The sequence below is a fragment of the Akebia trifoliata genome, chromosome 16 (assembly GCF_017979445.1).
Source record: "Akebia trifoliata isolate Shusen 1 chromosome 16, ASM1797944v1, whole genome shotgun sequence".
NCBI lineage: Eukaryota > Viridiplantae > Streptophyta > Magnoliopsida > Ranunculales > Lardizabalaceae > Akebia > Akebia trifoliata.
Genome location: NC_141390.1, coordinates 17,719,461 through 17,734,565, shown reverse-complemented (window position 1 = coordinate 17,734,565; position 15,105 = coordinate 17,719,461). Strand labels below are relative to the sequence as shown.

The following is a 15,105-nucleotide window of genomic DNA, read 5'->3' as shown; positions in this document are numbered from 1 at the left end:
TTTTGTGTGTTTTCTTTTTTGTATGATTCTTTAGTTTCTTCATCCATTATTGAAATCACTAATCAAATTGATGAATTAACACTAATCATTTGTCCATGAACAAAACAAAAAACTAAGTATAGTAATAGTTCATGAGACTTCGAATCTCACTGAAAGTGAGAGGGATGGACGAAACTATGCTGTAGCCATTTTAGTGATTGAATCACTGAAAACTACTCTTCATGATATGCCTCTTAGGGATAATGCTGCTTTGTTATAAAATTCTCAACCAAACATCCCTCTCATATGGAAAGAAAGAAAAAAGTAAAATTTAAATTCCAAACAAAAATTTCCTCACCCAGCATGTGTGGGGAGGTTCTACATTAACTCTCTCAATTAAATAGTAAGAATCCTCACTAATAACAAATAATAACCATCCAACAATTAGCACAGTTTTCTCTTTTGTTGGTGTCTTTCTTTGCGAAGTCTTAGACGTCCACCATTGCTTCTTCTATTGCTATTACTGGCTTCATCCTCTTCAACCATTAACACACATTTGTCCTCACAAGTAATGTTTGCACCAAACAATCTAAAGTTACGAGTTACAATTACTGGAGGAGGTCCGCAATGATCAATCCCAAAGTGTTTTTCCTTGGGATGTTGGCTAAGTTTATATATTCGTGCTACATCTCTATATCTCAACCCATGATCCAGGACGAACGCCTTCCACCCTCTTGTTAACGCATAACTTTGGCTTTTTGGCCAAAATACAAACTTCATTTCCCATGATTTGTCGTCTTTATCGAAGAACTTGAGTATCTCTATCTTATTCTTACCTCCGTTTACCTCTAGAGGAGGGAAGTAAGCTTCAGCGTATCTCCGAGGGATGACAAGCCTGTTGTAGTCACCTACATCACTCGAGGACAATGTTTTCTCAAAGAGAAACAACTTCTTCTTCTGACTTGTTTCCGTGTTATCGGTGGTTGATACCACAAGTAGTGTTGAATTATTACTTTCAATGGTATTGTTCAATCTTGAAGACTGTTCTTCAAAAATTGATGATGCAGATGTTGAGTTGGTTGCATTAAATACTTGTAATGTCGATCTTGATCCCTCCTTACATTCTGTTTTCATCTTCTCTTTTATTGGTTTCCTGAGATGAAAAGAAATAATTTCCTTTGAGGTTTAAAGATCAAGAAAATAAAATTCTAAGGGAAATCTAACAAAAAATATTGCAATTCGGAAAAGTTTCATCATAATACAATATTATTATTAGAAGATTTCTGCAAAAAATTGTTCTTGAATTTTGTCAAATTTTTAATAGATCACATCGGAAAATATTAGAAAACGAGAATCTGATATCGAGTACTCTTTTAATGGAGATAATTAGAAAGACCATTATAGTTTTTTAAAAAAAATTACTGCAAAACGTAAATTTGCAGCAAATCAAATTAATACTTAAAGAAAGAAAGGAAAAAGATAATAATAAAACATACTTTTGGGATTCCGAATTCGAATTGCGAGCTTCATCTCCAGCTCCAACTATTTTAAGAACACTTGGTTTCCTCTGACGCCCCAAATTGTTGTTTTCTATTATTTCTTCTTTCGGTCTTAAAACCTCTATTTCTGATCCAGGATTTGATGAAATAGGATGAATTGAGATTGTAGGATTCGAACACAATCTTGTAGGATTCCCAAGAAATTCTTTGATAACTTGCCGTGACAAATTCGAAGCTTCTTTAAAATTTTCAGACTTATAAAGTGTGAAAGTAGAGTTCTTGGACGGAATCATCGTCTCCATCACCTCCAGAAAGAATGAGTGAAAAATCAGGAGTTTTGAAGTTAATTTATAGAATAATTAAAGAGAGAGAGAGAGAGAGTTTAATTATAGTTTTTCTCTAATTTTACTCCTAAATAAATTAGCACGATTCTTTCCCGAATAGGAAACCTTGTCTAAATTGGAATTATTCGGAGTAGCGTTCAATCTCAGCCGTCAGTTTTGATGGAAAGTCTCGAACAAGTGTAATTTTCCTCTCATGCTACGTTTCTATGAAAGTGAGATGCTTCTGTGTACCATAGGACTATTGAAGATGATGCACCATACTCGTTATCAAGAAGAACTGATTAGGATTCTGACATCTTTTTGTTAAATTACGTTTTTACTCCGCACTTTAATTGATGAATTATAGCCGTTCAATTCGAATTTCTTGCGTCATGGGCTTTAAGCGTTCTCATAAAAACAAATAAAATGTCCAGATTTATCCTCTAGATAAGTATTTCAGAGATGTGTGACATTGCATATCATTAAATCTAGACTGTCCATTTTTAAGGTTGACTGAGACATACCCTCCATGTTTTGGTAAATATTTGAGATAGACCTGTATTTTCAAATTGATTAGATATACAAATGTCAAGCCTAGCCTTGATAAGCTCCTCAAGAAAAGTAGGTTAAGTGTTTGAAATCCCGCAAAATTATGAATTTCTCTTTAGAGTTTGATTGACCCTCGACTCAACTTGTACACATAAGACTTTCCAAGGGGGTGGCACGTGTGATAACGGGAGATACCTTTCTTGTGAACCTTGACAATCTATTCCACAAATTCATGATCATGTCTGTTTATGCCATAAATATAACATTAACTAGGAATTTACCTTTGGCATAAGTATCCTTGAGATGTGTTATATATATATATATGGGAATCCCTCGGCATCAACCTATTTATCTTACATTTCACCCTACAAAGAAGAATCACACAATCTTGGACAATCCAATGGCTCAAAGCATTCCAAAATTCAAAATTATAAAGACCCCCTCCCCAAACAAAAAGCCCAATTAGTCACTTTCACTAATCTCTTCTTCTCTCTAGTCCGTCTTTTTCTTCAACCCCTGTGTGTGTGTGTGCGTAATTCCCATCACGAGTTAAGTATGGGGAACCTCATGAATAAGCATTGTTATCTCTCTCATAGATTGAAGAACCTAAATCACAAAAACTCTCTCTGTAACAGTACGGGCCTCTCTCTCTATTTTATTTTTTAAGAACGATGAATTTTTATGATTTTTTAGACTCAGATTTTCCTAACATATGATATTTCTATGATTTGAGAGCTTGTTGCCGATTGTATCAGAGAGGATTGTGATTTATCGAAGGAACCCGATCAACCTCCCATGTACAATTTGTCACTCATACTCTCTCTTTCCACAATTTATTATGGGTTTTAATTTTTTGTTCTATGAGTGAGATTTATGGTTTTATTTTTTTGGTTTTATTTTGTTTGGTTTTATAGGTGAGATTGATATTAGGGACCAAATACATTTTCAAACTCAGATTTATGAGTTTTGTTTTTTTGTTCTGTGGGCGAGATTAGTATTAGGGACCAAATACATTTTCAAATTGGTATAAAGGATCAAATCAAGTTGATTTGATGGTCTAAAAAATATATGTTTTTAACCCTTTTTACGTAGCTAGTGGCCCATTAGACCCTGGATTTTTTAATGGAATGACTTGGAACCTCACTTATTTGGATTTTTTTGATTTGGTCATTTTGCTTGCAACTTAATTTTTCTTCAGTGATAATTCATGAATCCTTATTGAAAATTTTCCAAATATGTTATTTTATTTTATACAAACAAATCATTAGGAATCCTTATCGATTTTTCTTCAAATATGTTATTTTATTTGTGCAATATTAAAATGATCCATAGAGAGTAATCATGAGGCTTTGCATTAGAAATTTGATAGTTTCTCTTATCCTATTGTTTACAAATTCAATAAATTATAATTGAAGACTGAGTCAATTGATTTATTTCGTTCTTGACTCTATGTCTCAGGCGAGTCAACTCTGTATCTGGGACATCGAGGTAATTGATTTGACCCTCTCTTATGATGTAGAAGAAGAAACAAAAAGTCACTCTCTACAGTCCTCCACTTCATCTCTCTCTACTCCTCCACCAACATCGCGAGAGAGAGAGAGAGATGCATCCATTTCGTCCATCTCGACTTGAAACCCCAACCTTCCCGTACTCAGATCTTCAACTTCTTGTCTCTGGAAACGAAAACAATCCCAATCTCATCTACAATGAATCCACCCCAACCCCATCATCTCCTACTCTTTCTAGGGTTAGGGTTCCTTCTCCAAACGCTCAATCTATCAACCAAACCCTTAACCCGAACTTCACACCTCAACACCGCAAACGCTTAAACCCAGACTTCAATCCTTCTCACACTCACCCTCGCCCTCACAAAATCCATCTATTCGAACAACAACAACAAAAAGACGAAGAAGAATTCGAATACGAGAGCAGCGAAAATGGAAACAATGAAGGAGACGAAGATCACACAGAAGAAGAAGATTCTTGTTCTTCATCTTTCCTTAAGAACGAAAATGGAGGGAGGAAAGAAAAGAAGCGAACCACTATCGACATATCTTCTGTAAAACAATTACTTGAAACAGTTGTAGCTCAACAGCACAGATTCTTTATGAATCTCCTCGAAACCCTAGAGAAGAATGAACAACAACGAGAGAGGATCCGTGCCGATAAGGAAGAAAAATGGCGTGCCGAGGAGAGGGCACACCGAAGAATTATGGACAATGCAATGCTCGTCCTTACCGAAACTCTTCTACGTGGAAGAAATGGAAGAGAAACAGTGGTCGGGAAGTTCGACCGGGGTCGGGAACGAGCGGAGAAGAAGAAGAAGAGGGGTACGAATTGGAAGAGAGGGGAGGTTTTGAAATTGATACAATTGAGGGGAGAGATGAAGAAAAGGTTTTCGAATACGAGTCGAAGAGGGTTTGTTTGGGATGAGCTTGCCCAGGGTTTGGTTTCATGTGGGATTAGGAGGGATGGGAAGCAATGTAGGGAGAAATGGGACAAATTGATGGCATCTTATAAAGATGTAATTGATGGGAAGAAGGATTCTGCTGATCTTCTTTACTTCTCTGAGTTGCAGAGTGTTCTTGATTGTAGTAATGGTGGGATTGAATTTTGATTGAAAGTCTGGTACGACAAGGTAATCTTTATCTAACAAAATAACATATTGGGTTTGTTTCTGAATCTATGTTTCATAGTGAAATTGATACTATTTTGATATGGAAAGGTTTCTACATTCTAACAAGTGTTATAAAAATTAAAAAATCTAGTTTTTTGGCTCTATTTTTTTTGTGAATGGGTAAGAGAAGTTGTTAGCTTTCTATTTTCTATTTGGATGATTATGAATAGAACTGATTTATCATTTTATTGATGTTTCTTTGTTTTGGCTACTTTTTTTTGCAAATGGGTACGAGAATTTGTTAGATTTCTATTTTTCTACTTGGATGATTATAAATTGAATTGATTTTTCTTTTTATCGGTGTTACTTTGTTTTTGTTCTAATAAATACTAGGTGACCCATATTACAATTAGTGATGAAAGTATCATTGTTTCTGTTTGTAGAAGATAACCAACTTAGAATTGTCTAGAGTTATCACAAGTAGAAAATATGAACTCCGAGTCTTTCTAGTTTCTTTTCTTGTATTTGTCATACAGAAATATACAGCATCGAATCACATGGTGGGGGGAGATTTATATGATAGATCGTTTAAAAAAGAGGATCATTCAAGGTATTAGTGGTTGTCCTTAACATTAGGTGCTTGCTTCTTTCCAACAGACTTCTTAAAAAAATTGGGTTCACTCCTAATAGGCATAATGAGAGTGACAATCAATAGGTTGAGAAATGGTGTTGGAATGGTTGCCCTCCCACGGAGGAATAAAGGTTCTCCTTTGGACTTGATTGTGGGTATGTTGTTTCATCTATGGTTAGTCAAATCATTCTTGGAGGTATAGTGAAGCTGGACAAGAGTATCAAGTGTATGAAGGTCTTTGACAAAGCATGTCTGTGTGTCAAAACAGAACCCTCTAGAGATTCTGATCTACGTAGGAGGAAGGAGAATCTGGATCTTGGTGGAAATTCTTGATATGTTGGTCGAGGAGATGAAGATGAAAGAAATAGACGCTCCGAAATCAGGTTAGAAGAAGTTTTCTTTTAACAAAGAGTGTGATCAAAGTGTGAAAATACGAAACAGAAAAGATGACACAATTGCACAAAAACACAAGGATTTACGTGGTTCGGCAATGTGCCTATGTCCACGGATTAGATCAAGAACAATCATTATTTTCTCTTAAGTTTTACAGTCCTAGATATCTCTATTTATTAAATTGGGAGTTTCCAAAACATGTAGGGTAGTGTTAATGTGTGCCCCAAGGGCACACATTAAAGTGCAATAAATACACTTGGTAAATTGTGTTTTGTACTGAAAATGCCTTAGATGCTTATTCCCAATGTGAATTTATTGCACTTTAACATGTTTTGTAAGGACACACGTTAAGAAAACCCAAACTTGTAAATCTTCCCTAATAAGAAACCCCCCCAAAGTAGAAACTCTTGAGAAAATATTACACAACAAATATATGATGTAGGGAAAGCTCATTCCTTGATCTCAGGAGGTCAAGATAGTTGACGTGGCATGTGTGAAAGGGGCCAAGATATAGATGGAAGACTTGCTTTCATTGTGCGACCCCTGATGCATTTCAAAATAGAAGTGGCATGTGTTTGGGAACGAAGAGGAATTTAGTAGAATGGAGCAGAGAAAGAAACGAATCTTGTGAGAAATATTTTGGATAGAAAGGATCAAGAGAATGGCTTATATTTGTATTGATCAATCAAAGAATGATTGCAAAAGGGGATTTTATAGGGTTGGGCTTCTTGCACGGGGTACTGGAGCCCCTTTCCACTATAGAAATATAGTTGTTCGGCGCAATTGTCTGCTGAGATGTTCTGTCGAAGGGTATATACATTGGCGAATGTTGGACATATTCATGCATGTGAAACTTATTATCTTTATTTTCGATAATGAACTTTTTATTGAAGTCAAAAGTATTTGATCTATATATTTGGCATTTGAGATCGATGCATTCAAATAGAACAAAAATGCAAAAAATCGTTATCATGAGTGTGCCACCAAGATTTTGAACATCAAAACCCGTTATGTTGTGCTTGTTTGGGTGGACAAACATTTCTGAAGGGTGATGAAATAATATTAGTATTAATCATTGGTTCTTCGATATTTCTGGACAGACATTATTGTGGACTTCTTGTCCTCCATTGATAAAATTTTGATTATCCAAAAGATAAAAAATTGTATTTATACTTTGTAAGTTATATTGAGGGTCGTCTAGATGTATGGTCCTGCATATTTATTTCATGATAAATCACTTAAAGAGAGTGAAGAACATTAATTAGAGCTTGCAGAGAGATTATGGAGAAGTTCAGCGACCCTTGTTCAATCCTTGGTCCTAATATACGGGAGAGCCCAATTTAAAATGTTGGAAATCAGCTCTTCATGAAGAATCTCACCCCATCTATCATATGAAGTTTTACTTTTATTTCTTAAATAGTCATTGATCATGTACATCCTAAAAACAAATATTAATGATGTAATGAGCACAACAATTTCCTTACTAACTGAGAAAGATTTTATACCTTTCTAAGGGCCGATTTGCTCAAATGGATTACTACATTGGCAAATCAACACCACGGCTCTCAGATAAAAAAACAAATTAAGAAAAAAGTCTTAAGATTTTGAAAATGGATGGTTACCAAACTCTCACCAAACGTGCAAATTTAAAATTCAAGATACAAGTAAAACACATCTATGGACACGTGTGTACCACCACCTCAAAGTGTTCCCGTGTGTCCCTCGCTGAGGTCATTGTAGCACAACTCTATTAATATATTATTACTAATAATAATACTAAGTTATCAACAACTAAATGGGATTGTAATTTAACATAGCTAGCATGTAAGGAAGTAATTTAATAAGTTATGCTCCTCTCAAATCTTTACTATTATAATGAGATAAGTTGATAGATTTTGATTCCAAAATATAAAAGAGCAAAAAATGCTTCACATTTACATTTAAGCTTATTATAATCAAGGTCATCTTTATCAACGTGAATAAAAAGACATCCCCATCCCCTATTGTGGGTATGCCCACACTTTGAGTGAGACAAGTCCCATAGTCTCACGTATCGCCCCCTTGGAAAGTCCTACATGCAATTGGTTGGGTCGAGGGTTGACCTAACCTAGGAGCTTAATCCCAAGAAATTTATTGTTTCATGGGATTTTGAACTGTTCTTGGGATTAAATAAAATGACTCTATAACCATGTTAGTTAGTTTTTATTTTTATTTTTTAAAATGTAGGCATTTTTCCTATGTTATTTCCAAAATGACCTTAGTTAATATTTTAAATTTAAAAAAAAGAAAATCCCTTACAACAAATTAAATGATAAAATATAAACATCTTTGGGTGGCATTAGCGACTGTTGGTGTACAATATAAGCTCTCAATAAATTAAGTAAAAAACATTTATTCTATAATGGAAATTGATTTGTGGTCTAAATATAGATCAATATATAATGCAATACTATAAGTTGTTTTTGAACTTGGCACTCTGCATTCTGAGTTATTTATTTATTTATAATCCAAGCTTGGCTAGAAACAATATTGGTAAAAAAAATAAAAAAAATGCATATATATATATATATATATATATATATATAATAAAATAAGATAGTTATTATTACCATACCAACTTGTACTAATGCCACACCAACTGCTTGTAATGCGTTGGTAATTTGCATTGGAATTGGTGAGGCATTAGTAACATTTCGCGTGGCAATAGTAACTCCCTAAAATAATAATAAATTGTACCACGTGGCATTTAAGAGACCACACAATTTTGTTGCTGTGGGACATCAAAATTATCGTTCCCCTGTCGCTCAATAATTACGTCACATGCTAGTTAGTCAGGCCATACTTAAAGATTTTAAGAAACACTTTTTTATGGGGAAGTGCGTTAGTGTATCCCGAGGAACTTAGATCTACAGTTCCAAATTGTCACGTCTGGTAATTGACTGAGTTTGCCACGTGTGGTAGTCAGGTTATCACGATTCTTTTAAAATACTTACATATAAAGCGTTCTCTCTCTCTCTCTCTCTCTCTCTCTCCTTAAATCGCGCTAAGCTAAACTCATCTACACCGTTCACTCTCTTTCCCGAAAATCAACGGTTCATACCCTTCGATCCGTGTCAAACTAACCTGACGAATCAAATCTCACTTCCCAATCTCAATAAATACATCTCTCTCTTAACTCTAACTCACAAAGTCTTCTATTTTTCAAGTTTCATCTGTCTTATCTTCTCCGTTGTTCTATATTTCAAGGTCTTTCTAATGGCGCCCAAGGCCGAGAAGAAACCTGCAGAGAAGAAGCCAGCAGAAGAGAAGAAAGCTGAGAAAGCTCCAGTTGGAGAGAAGAAACCCAAAGCTGAGAAGAAACTCCCCAAAGAAGCAACATCTTCTGACAAGAAGAAGAAGAGATCGAAGAAGAATGTTGAGACATACAAGATCTACATCTTTAAGGTTTTGAAACAGGTTCATCCGGACATCGGTATCTCCAGCAAAGCCATGGGGATCATGAACAGCTTCATCAACGACATCTTCGAGAAACTTGCACAAGAGGCTTCGAAGCTTGCAAGGTACAACAAAAAGCCGACCATCACGTCTCGGGAGATCCAGACTGCTGTTCGTCTCGTCTTGCCTGGAGAGCTTGCGAAACACGCCGTGTCTGAAGGAACAAAGGCGGTTACGAAGTTTACGAGTTCTTGAATCTGAATTTTTTATTGAAATTTAGGGTTTGTGTTTTATTATGCGATCTTATTTGTAATTTGGGCTTTTTGTATTTTAGGGTTTTGGGGGATGAATTGGTGGCGGTGAAATCGATTCGTATGTTGTTAGGGTTAGGTTTTGTTTTGTTTTGTTTTTTTTTCCTGATTGTAAAGTTTTTAATGCGTAGTAATGAATCTATCTTCTCTCATTTCACTTTAATTTTACCTTTTTTTTTTTGTTCGACCGTTTCGTTTGGGTCTGTGACCTATTCTAAGGAGCAAAACCCAAATCGAGAACAAACGCATCCGAGGTTTGACTCCCATAAATCCTATTTTATTTAAAAATATTTCGATACAAATTTTTGAATTTGGATTTTATTTTATTCGAATTCAGGCTGGTCTTGATTTAGTCATAGTAGTGGTTACTGCACGTGCGGGGTTGTATGAGTTATAACATGTTTGGAGTCCTAATTTTTGAATGCTAGATATATGCTAATTATCTTTAAGGAGGTAAGACTAATTATGAAAAAAAAAAAAAAACTTTTGGAATTGTAACAGTGAAAACTAAAGAGAATTTTAGAGGCGTAAAAATAATGATAAAATTGTTTTGCATTCCTGATTTCTAATCTTTTCACAAGATTGAGTATAATAGATGGTCTTTAATATATAATTCAAGATAATTTAAATTGATTTTAACTCATTAATATCAATCAAAATACATGGTGATAAATATATTCAACATTTTGAGTTTTAATTTTTGATTGGGAGAAATGTACTAATTATTTTTTTGTAGAGGCAAGAGTATCATATCTAAATAGTAAAAAAAAACATAACTCTCAGGCATTGCGATATTGATACTAAAAGAAATATTGTATTATATGAAAAAGTGTTTAGAGGCTCTAAAAAGAGTTAAACATTTTTCAAAATAAGGGTTAATAGTTTTGGAATGAATTGATTTTTTGTAAGGATATAATCCTTCTTGATTGTCATTTTTTTCATAAATAGCCTATTTTAAGTCTCAATCTAATTATTTTAGAGAAGGGCGAATGGTTTTGATACAATATATAATACCAAAACAGAATTTAGTAACAAAGCATGTATCAAAAGTTAAATTATAAATTGATAAGAAAAAAATAGATCTAATCAAAAGGAATTTAATTTTAACATATCACTTTGAAAGTTCAAAGAACAAATCCTTTAAAAAAAGTAGATTAGATTATTGCCATGATAGAATAATTAAAAAACAAAAGCCTAGAAAGTTACAAAGATCTATTAATTAATAAATATTAATTGTTAAAAAAATAAATTATTTGAGAAATATCCATGAAGAGGAAAAAGAGCACCTGGTATTTTATAATAATTATTCTCATTTCTTTGGAATCAAAGAACATGCATCATTGTAAATTTAAATCTTCAATTTCAGAATTCATGAAGAGAAGATATAATCATAACTACCATTAATATATAAACCATGACAATATGAATTGATTTTAACTCATTAATACCAATTAGAATACACAATGATAACTTCCCTTAATATAGGAATAAGATACATTTTCATTTTTAAATATGTTCAAATTAATAGCAAATTGTAGACTTATTGATGATATAATTAGAATACATTTTCTTCTTTTTTAAAAAACATGTGTGAAGGTTGACGTATTGCGTGGCGCCCTCGAAACATTAACACAGTCTTTTGTTGAATCTCAAGGTATTATGTGGCGTCTTCAAATCTCGGCACGATTTTCTTTTGTTTATATTAGCAGTTTAAAGCATTAAATACCTGTTTCATCTGATAAACAATATATATAACATCTTGTATGTACACACACACACACACACATATACAAAATAGAATAATAACGGAAGCCAATGTACATATAATAATGTACGATAGGTTAGAGTGTGGAAGAAGAAATTAATATATAAGATTATACATAAACTCTTCACTCTATTAAAAGTTCTAACACTCAACTCAAAATCTATAATATTACTTGGACAAACTGACGTCGTTAGGGTATAGTTCAATTCTATCTGACTTACTAGATAATCCCTACTTGTACTCTACACCTGTCTTGCGAAGCTCCGAATCTGAAATTAAAAAAAAAATGGAGAAGAAAATAATGAATAACAATGGTAATTCAGTAGAGAGGTAAATAATTTTTACTAATAACCTCTCCTAACATGAATGAATAAACATACTAAATCATTTTAACATATGCAAAGCTTTACATAATAAACTACAATTAACTGGTACATATAATCATGGATGAGTGACTAAACATTTTAAAATTCACATTTACATCAATCCGTAGTACTTACAATAATATTTTCTTTTTTATATAAATCTAATTAACCAAATGGAAACATAAACATATATTTCATTTTATATATCAAAATATGACAACAAATAAATAACACACAATCATGGAGTAGTGAAATTAAAAAATTGGGACTCACGACTGGATCGCTTCCAATCAGGACATGACGTTTTATAATAAAGTATTAGATCTTGATTTTATAACTGATCGTTGTTTACTACACTTGCAGGACCATTTATCCGTGTGATGACCCGCCAAACTTTTATACAAAGTTCTATGTCAGATCTCGAGACACTAGGTGGTGTCTCGAAATTTTGGCATAGTTTCTCTTGTTTATGTTAATATTCCAAGGCGTTCAACCTGCTCTACCTGATAAAAAAAAGTGATAATATTTGGTATATACATACAAAATATAATAATAATGAAAGCCTATATACATCTAATAACGAATGATAGATCAGAATGCAGAAGAATAAATAAAATACAGAATTATATACAACTCCTTACTTTAACAAGTCCTAATGCTCAGTACAAAATCCATAATACTACTTGGATGAACTAACACCACTAGGGGGTATAGCCTCAATACTCACTAGGTAATGGACTCTGGTCGTCTATTTGACCTACCAGATAATCCTCACTCGTATTCTATACCTGTCTCGCCAAGCTCCAGATTTGAAACTAAAAAATAGAAAATGAAAAGGTGAGTAAAAATAGTTATCCAATATGGAAGTAAACAATATCTGCCAATAACTTCTCATAACATTAACGAAAAAACATATTGAATCAATTTAAAATATGCAAAATTTTACAGAAGAAACTACGATTAATTGGTACATATACTTAAGGATGAGCAACTAAACATTTTAAAACTCACATTACATCAATCAATATTACTTACTATAATATTTTCTTTTTATACAAATCTAATTGATCAAATGAAAAAATTAAACATGCATTTCATTTTATATATCAAAATAAGACAACAAATACATAATATACCATGGTCGAGTAATAGAATTAGAGAGTTGGGATTTACGACTGGATTGTTCCCAGTTAGGACATGATGTTTCATAATAAAATATTAGTTCATGATTTTATGGTTGGTCGTTGTTTACCACACTTGCGGGACTATTTATCCGATTCAGGCTAACCGTTTGACGTGATCGTAAATAATAAGTTTCTTTTCAATTTTTCAAAACGTTCGACTACTATAGATTGTTAGTGATCACTGACTAATCATCTTCGTCTATGCCTATCAAGTGTGCATGTGATTCCCAAATATAAATCCATTCGTATTTGACCACATTTATATTTCAAGTTCACTAGTAAAGATAGAGAGGAATAAATCCAGATTCCAATTGTGACTCCACTCTCATACGCGTCCCATACCACGTATGAATTTAGTTGTTCCTACCGTACATCTCAAGATAGTATAACACTCCAGATGATATGACAGATGAGAAATTAACATTACAGAGTTGAGAATGGATATCTAATTTCCTACCATGCAATTGTGGCCACGCGATGTAAAATAAATAATAGAACATAACATAACTTGCATTTTGTGCTACAGAAAGTAAATAAACATGCAACTAATACCATTATCCCTGAATATCTATTTACCAATCCACACACAACATTAAAATATAAAATGCAGACATCACTTATCGGGTGTGACTTTTACATTTTATCGTTTTATCTCCTCTTATCTTTTTTTTTTCCCGATTCTTACACTTTTTGCATTTTCAAACACATCATTCATTTTTCGGATTCATTCACTTAAATATTCATTTTTCAATATCAAATCTTTTTTCACACTTTGAAATTTATTTTTATCATTTAAATTAAAACTTTACAAAACTTATATTAAAACTGGATTCAAATAGTGCACAGAACCCAACTACCGAAAATAACCCGGTGAAATATCCTACCCACATATAATTTATTATAAAATACAATTAAACATATCAAATGTGTAAGTTTTGGTGTGAATTTGAAATAATGAAAAAAATTCTATATTTTTGAAACATATAACAAATTTTCGTTAAAACCTTATATGCAATTTTTACAATCTATGGTTATCGATAGAAATTGAGAGTCCTTACAATTTTCTATGCAATAAGATCGAAGCACGTGGCAAAAATTGAGATGATCGATGTAGAAATTGAGACGGATCGAACTTCGAGGAGGTTGATTTTTTAATATGGCTCAGTAGTTTTGAAGATCTTGATGTCGTTATCCTTTCGTCACGAACCCAATAGTATGATAGAATTTTAAAAATTCTTACTTTAGAAAAAACTTATTATTTTAGCCTGGTCAAATTTGAAAATCGAGGATTTTGCAATTTTTTTGTTTAGACTCTCATTTGAGCGTGCTTATAGGTTAAAGAATGTTTTTTTGACCATTTTAAATTCAATGGTGATGTTAGATTTTATTAAAAATGATCAGAACAGAATCCTACAATTTTATCCTAAGTCTCACTTTTAGGACTTTTTCAAAATTTCACTATTTATTTTTCTTCGAGATACGAATCGAAAACTCAAGATTTTACAATCTGACTTAGGCTGTCCGTTTGACGTGACCGTAAATAATGAGTCTCTTTTTTTATGTGTCAAAATGATTAACTACTATAGATTGTTAGTGATTACTAACTAATCATCTTCGTCTATGCCTATTAGGCGTGTATTTGATTTCTTTACATATTACCCCATTCGTATATGATCACTTTTACATTACAAGTTCATTGGTAAAGATAGAGAGGAATACACCCGAATTTTAGTTGTGACTCTACTTTCATATGCATCCCATACCACGTATGAGTTTGGTTGTCCATACTGTACATCTCAAGATAATATATCACTCAGGATGATATGACAGACTATTCTTTCAGGTATTCACAAGTTCTTTAATAGTTCACAAAAAAATTACATATACACATCATTTTTTTTAAATAAATAAGAAATTAATGTTACAAAGTTGAGAATGTATATCCAATTTCCTACCATGCAACTATGGTCACGCAACCTAAAATAAATAATAGAACATATCATCATCAACTCACACATATCGTCATAATGTAAAATACAGACATCAACCCTTAG

General features: G+C 33.0%; 1 protein-coding gene and 1 pseudogene across 1 annotated transcript; one reads left to right on the top strand and one right to left on the bottom strand.

The window, feature by feature from the left end:
* Positions 1–251: 251 nt before the first annotated feature.
* LOC147382687 (uncharacterized) lies at positions 252–1,777 on the bottom strand. The gene is made up of 2 exons (XM_086429176.1): positions 1,476–1,777; positions 252–1,132 (listed from the first exon to the last, which is right to left on the bottom strand). Exons 1-2 carry the CDS (start codon positions 1,769–1,771, stop codon positions 424–426), a joined length of 1,005 nt encoding a protein of 334 aa, XP_086285302.1. The 5' UTR covers positions 1,772–1,777; the 3' UTR covers positions 252–423.
* Positions 1,778–9,152: 7,375 nt separating this feature from the next.
* Positions 9,153–9,889, top strand: LOC147382686 (histone H2B.7 pseudogene; annotated as a pseudogene).
* Positions 9,890–15,105: the final 5,216 nt, after the last annotated feature.